The 6000-nt window shown below is 52.9% G+C and overlaps 1 protein-coding gene across 4 annotated transcripts in view; it reads right to left on the bottom strand.

Moving 5' to 3' along the window:
• Positions 1-200: 200 nt before the first annotated feature.
• The window catches only part of NRG2 (neuregulin 2), a 165835-nt gene continuing 160035 nt past the window's right edge, over positions 201-6000 (bottom strand). For all 4 annotated transcript variants that reach the window (XM_055718607.1, XM_055718606.1, XM_055718608.1 and 1 more), the window contains 2 exons: positions 4106-4330; positions 201-2651 (listed from right to left, as the gene is read on the bottom strand). In XM_055718607.1, the coding sequence (XP_055574582.1) occupies positions 1994-2651; positions 4106-4330 (883 nt within the window). In that variant the 3' untranslated portion in view covers positions 201-1993. The remainder of the gene's footprint in view (positions 2652-4105; positions 4331-6000) is intronic.

The following is a 6000-nucleotide window of genomic DNA, read 5'->3' as shown; positions in this document are numbered from 1 at the left end:
CCTGACATACTCAAAACCTGACTGGGTACAGTCCTGGGCAACTAGCTCTGGGTGGGCTGCTCAAGCAGGCGATGTGGACCAGATGACCTCCAGAAGCCTCTTCCAACCTCAGCGAGTCTGTAATTCTGTGCATGGTACCTGTCACAGCTCCTCATCTGCCCCCCAAACTGCCTGAGATTAATGCAGCCCACAGCTTATTATTTCTTATTTTATTTATAATATAAAAAATGTTCAAGTGTTAAACAGTCGAGAGTTCTGACATTCAGACAATCCAGAGCAAACTTTGACAATCATCTTATGACAAATTAGCAGAGTTTTCTATCTGACCCCATCATGGGTGAGGAATAGAGGGTTTAGTTACTTTATTGCTAAAAGTTAAATGAAATACACTGTCAATTGTTGTATTATCTTCTCAGTCACAGCTTCACCATGCATCCAATCTACAGTATCTGAAATGCAAAGGACATGCAGAAGTAAAAATATAAAAAGAAAAAAGTCAGGCTACAATGTAAACAGGTTTGCTGCAGAGAACTGAGGAGAAAGGGGCACTTCCATGGGGGATGCTCTGCCACCTGGACACGCAGGACTGTCTCTTTGCGCCACATAGCCGATGGGCAGAGCCGCTCCAAGTCCGGAAACATGACGTCCATCATTGATTGCAAGACGTGATGGTAACAACTGTCTTTACAATATACGGCACGGTGGTACAGAAGAATCCACTCACCGGACTGCCCCACATGAGGCCCTTCCTTGCCAACGCAAGGGCAACAAGCAGGGCCAGAAGTGCTGGGGCTCCTGCCCTACCTGGGGCAGCCCAGCCAGCAGGTGCCTGGTGCGGAGTCCACGGCAAGCTGCACTGTGCTGCGCCACAGGGCTGCCCCTGGCTGTCCTCTCGGCACCGCCTGACCTGGGGCCAGGCCCAGCATGCAGGACACCACAGCCCCGGCAGCCCTACAGCATCATGGCCTGGCTGCCCTGCCACAGGAATGCCATGGCCAGAACGGCACCAGTGTCACAATGCAGCCACGGGGCCACCACGGCTGAATGGAGACTGCCCTGTGGGACCACCGCGCAGTGCCGTCTGCCTGCCAGGGCAGTGGCAGTGGCCTGGGCCCAGTGGTCCATCATGGGGTGTTATTTCACCACGTTCACATGGGTGTCTGCCTTGTTTGACTACAGACCTGTGCCAACCCAGCTTCAGACCCGCAGGTGAAATGGCAAAAGGCTGAGGGCTATATTGTGAGGGCTGCTGCTGCACCACTGCATTTTCTCTTCCTACCTCTGTGGCAAAAGAAACGTTATTTCTGCATTTCAGTACGGTGCTGTTGGGTTGGGGTTTTTTTTGGTTTTTCTTCCCCCCTCCTGATTTAAGTGAAAATACAAGTATTTTACAGGGCAAGACAGATCCCCATAGACATGATAATGGAAATGCTCCCACTCATGCCCTTGATGTGTGTTCAAACAATACCTTAAAGAATAAGATCATTAACAGCAGGGTACGGGGCAAAGTGGTGAGGCTGTTTTCTTCCGACGGAAGAGCGCCCTTGTGACAGGTTGTCTCCCAAACAAAAATCTATGATCTTAGAAATGCTACTGAAACAGAATCCTCGGCATGAATCCCAGCACTAGCATACAGCAAAAGGCACCACGATAGTTTTGTTTTCTATTTTTAAGTAGTCAAAAATTGGCCCACTTTTTTTTTAATTTTATTGTTTGTTTTCTTTTCTTCTCTTTTTTTTTTTTTAATTTTTTTTTTCTTGGAAGCTGTAAATCAAGACATTACATATAAATAGAGATTCCCTATAAAAAAGTCATTGTCGTTAGCTATTATAAGACAACTTTGCTAAAATGAAAATAAAACATTTTATTTGTTATATTTTTTCCCTCTTTTATATAAAATAAAAATATTTATTTTTGTTTTGTTTTCTCTTGCCTCCCTCCTCGGCCTCCTCCATGCGGGTTACGTCTACGGGTGCGCGAGTCTGGGAGGCGCCTAGAGAGGGTCTGGGTCCGGTTTGGGCATCATGTGCGCCAGGCTGCTGCGCCCGCTCTCCCCATGCACGCTGTGCCGGCTGCAGGGGTAGTGAGTCCGGCTGTCGCCTGGCCGGTGGAGTGGGGGCGACTCTGTGTGCGCCCCCTCATTGTTCTGAGTGCTTAGGAAGGGGGTGCTTTCGGCCACCAGCTCCTCATCAGATTCGCTGTAAGAGGCGCTGCTCAAGGAGAAGGAGTCCCGGACGGCTCTGGCTCTGTGAGGGATGTGCCCGTTCAGTTTGGATTTTTTCCACCGCCTGTTGCTGCTGGCTGTTTTCTTTGGCTGCTCTAGCACTGTGACGTACTCCTGTGTCGTCTCGTACTCATCGTCCTCTGTGATGCGGAAGGGGCTGGAGGGCAGGCTCCCCATGCTGTCATTTAGGTAGGTCTTCCTTTGGTGGTAGCTGTCGTACCTCTGCGTGTCCTGAAAGGGCAGCTGGTACCGCCGCAGGAGGGGCTGCTGTTCCTCCACGCGGAAGCTGATGGGGGCCGCCGGCGGCAGGGAGACAGCATGCGCCGAGTTGGGGGATGTGATTTCAAAGGTGGGCACCTGTGTGGCCATCGAGTAGTGGAAGTCGACAGGCGACAGGCGTGCTGGTGTGGTCAGGGCTGACACGTACCTGTAAAAAGCAACACTTCCATTTGGACACTGAACCACCCCAAAACCCTCCAGCTGCACACTTGCTCTGCCCAACACCCGGCGCAGGGACAGGTGAGGCCTCTGGTGCACCTGGTCCTGGAGCTCAGCACCTCCTGGGGGACCAGATGGAGGGACCCTGCACTGCTGTGCTGAGGGAGGATGAGCTGCTGGCTTTGGTGGGTGCTTGGGCACCATGCACCGTGCATCCCAGGGCTGCCTTTCCCAAGGGACTTGATGTGTAGTTCCTACCTTGAATCGCTGCAAACCTTGCAGCACTTCCCAGCAGGCTGAGTCAAGACTTTCCTGCCTCTCATGCCCCTGCCAGCTGCTTCCTGCTCCCTCTGGAGCTGCCAGGCTTGTCTCCAAAGAAGGTCCCCAGAATGCCCTCCCCCTATTCAGGCCACAGATGGGAAAAGCCTGGGCACAGCTTCCTCTGACATAGCAAAAATCTTGTGTCACAAAAGGTCACCTGTTGCTTTCCTCTACTCTAGTGATAACATTAGTGTGGCAACTCAGGTCTGGTCTAGTCCCTCTCCAAACAGCCCGTCCTCCAGCATCGCCCCTTTCTGAGGAGCAGACTTCGTTTCCTCTCAGTAGTGCCAGTTTGTGTCTCCATCCATCTCAGGCTGCCCAGGCCCTTGGCTTGTCTAGTGCCTTTGGACCCGTGTGTCTTGTGAAGTACGAGACATCCATACAAGCTGGGTCAGCCTGCCTAAATGGACCAGGGGCAGGAATGAGAACACAGGAGCTGCTGCCTTTCTCCTCTTCCCCAATGGACAAGTCCCACTGCCTTAAAGGGTAACTGCCCAGAAGTGGCATGCGGCCACCCAGGGTTGCCCATGGCTACCCACAGAGGGCTGGAGCAAGGGTGGGGATGTGCTCCTGCACCACGAGGAGCCAGAGCCAGGAAGAGGATGCCTGTTGTTGCCTCTCACTGGCTGATGATGTCTCAACCCTGCAGTTGTGTCCCCCAGAAGGCTGGGTCATAAAGAGCCCTGTCCCAGGGCTATGCCCACATACAGCACCCCTGCTCACCAGGCCACCCAGGGCTGTGCTGAGGATGCACATCTTTTCCCTGTATACCTGAGGGCCAGACTCCACTTGCGCTGCCAGGCCACTAAGCTGCCTGGGGTGTGCTCTCAGCCAGTTTTTCTTCACCAGTTGCTGACTGCAGCCAGGTATTTTCTGCTCCTCTCATCCCTGTGCTCCAAACCTACATTGCCACCAGGTCAGCAGGGTGCAGTACTTGCTGCTGCCCCTACCGGAGTGGCCTCCTGCAGTGGTGGCTTCCTCTGGTAGGGCCAGAGCTGGAGTTTTCCCAGTGCTACCACAGGACTACTGCTCTAGGGTCGGGTAGAGGCAAACATTTCTATGGCACAGAGGGCACAGTTCGGCTCTGCTGTGCCAGGGTAGCACCAAGCAGTGGGGTCTGACCTCTCACTGTGCGGTGAGTCCCGCAGAGAATCCACCGAGTCACGATACTGTGTCATGGGCCTCCGCGAGTCCTCGATGCAGAAGGCAGCCCCACGGCGAGCCCGTGCCTCCACACACGCAGGGCTGTTGCATTTACTGGTTCCCACTGAGGACAGCATTATCCCAGACTGGGAATCTGAAGTCAGACTCTCTGTCCGCTCCAAGCTCCAGGTGTGGCTTTCATGTCTGTGGACCAAACCCCATATGGACAGTGAGCAGGGAATCCCCACCAAAGTCTTCTCCAAAGAGCTGCATGCTGGCACAGCTCACACGCTGCTCTGCGATGGTGTCCCCTTTCTCCCTCTCACTAAGATATATCTGGCCAGGGATGACCAGCTTCCCAGCCTTGCCTTTGATTTGCCTTTCTTTGCTGTTTCTTGGATAGAGGGTACTGCTGGCAGACCAGTGCATACCGGCTATTTGTCACCCCACTGCCTGATGGCTGGGGACAGGACGGGACAGCCTCTGGAGGGAGGCCAGGGCAGTTCTGCTTTGTGCCTGCAAAGCGTTCTGGGTGTGGAGCAATGCACTGGTCATGCCAGGGCAAGGCTGCGAAGGATCTTACAATGTGCCATCTGCATTGCCAAGTGACAGCCCTTTCAGAAATGCTACTAGAAAGGAGTCAGACACCCCCGCCCCCCTCAAACTTACTTTGTCATCAGCAGAGAAAAGCATACCAAAGGTAGACCTAGGTATTCGGTTTTCACTGGTTTATAAAATATTTTGGCAACCAAGCACTTTCAAGATGCTAGACAAAACTACAGTACATTGGCTAGACCTTGCTGAGCACTTGTTTTGGTGCAAAGAAGAAACCCCGCAAGGAGTCAGAGGAGGGATGCATGGGGCCACGCACACACAGCCACCAGGCTGACCACTCTCCATAGCAGAAACATGCGATCCATCAGAGCAACAGCTCTGAACTCCCAAACCGCACCAGACGGAGCTGTCCTGGCAGAGGATTTTGGGTGGGGGTTTGCAGAGGAGACCAGCCTCATTAAGACTTCCCAAGAACTTGCTAATTATTGATGGCTCCAGTCACATGCTCAGCTGCAACCACCACGCTCATTTATAACTTCAAACAGCACACTTGTTAGAGGCACTGATCGAGCAAAATGGAGCCTGATCATGCCAGTAGCTTGCCTCTGGCTTGGCTTCAAGAAACACCTGCTTGCTGCACTTGACTCAGGAAGATTAGGTGGCAGGTGGCCAGGACCAGAGGCTATGTAAGGTAAGTGCCTCCCCACAGCTGTCATGTGTGAACATTGCCCTCCAGACACACCTTTGCATTTTCAGGAGGTGCCCAGAGATGGCCCCAGGGTCCCAGGACTTTGAAGTGAGCACAGAAGGCCAGCAAGGTGCAGCTCTGTGGGCACTGCAGCCTCTGTGAGCCCGGCTCAAGCTTGCACACACCTAGCCAGGGTTGGGCTGCAGTGTACAATTTCAAAAAAGCCTGGAAAGCACACCATACAGCTCACCAGGGGTAGGATTTCCTTGGACAGAGGCAGTCATTTCCATCCCCACAAGTCATTCCTGGCTCCCTCTCTACTTGCTGGAAGTCTAGCCAGAGGAGCTGAGGGAGGAATTCACCTGAAAGCCCAAGTTCAGTATCTGCAGCTGATCTGACGCACTGTACACCGAGAGCACGTGCTCATCCCTGGTGAATGCCTGAACCCTGAAGAAACCTGCCAGGAACCGTCTTTGAGCTTTAGCTGAAAGGATTCATTGCTTCCTAGATGAATGGAGACAAACACGTCGGGCTGGTGGGGTAAAGAATCCAGGATGCCTTTTGCTTTCAATGATGTCAATTTTGATGTCAATGCAATGTGATCCCTACGCCACTACAGGCTGTAGGTATG

The sequence above is a fragment of the Falco cherrug genome, chromosome 8 (assembly GCF_023634085.1).
Source record: "Falco cherrug isolate bFalChe1 chromosome 8, bFalChe1.pri, whole genome shotgun sequence".
NCBI classification, from domain to species: domain Eukaryota; kingdom Metazoa; phylum Chordata; class Aves; order Falconiformes; family Falconidae; genus Falco; species Falco cherrug.
The sequence above is the reverse complement of the archived record's forward strand: the minus strand, read 5'-3'. Positions and strand labels throughout refer to the sequence as shown.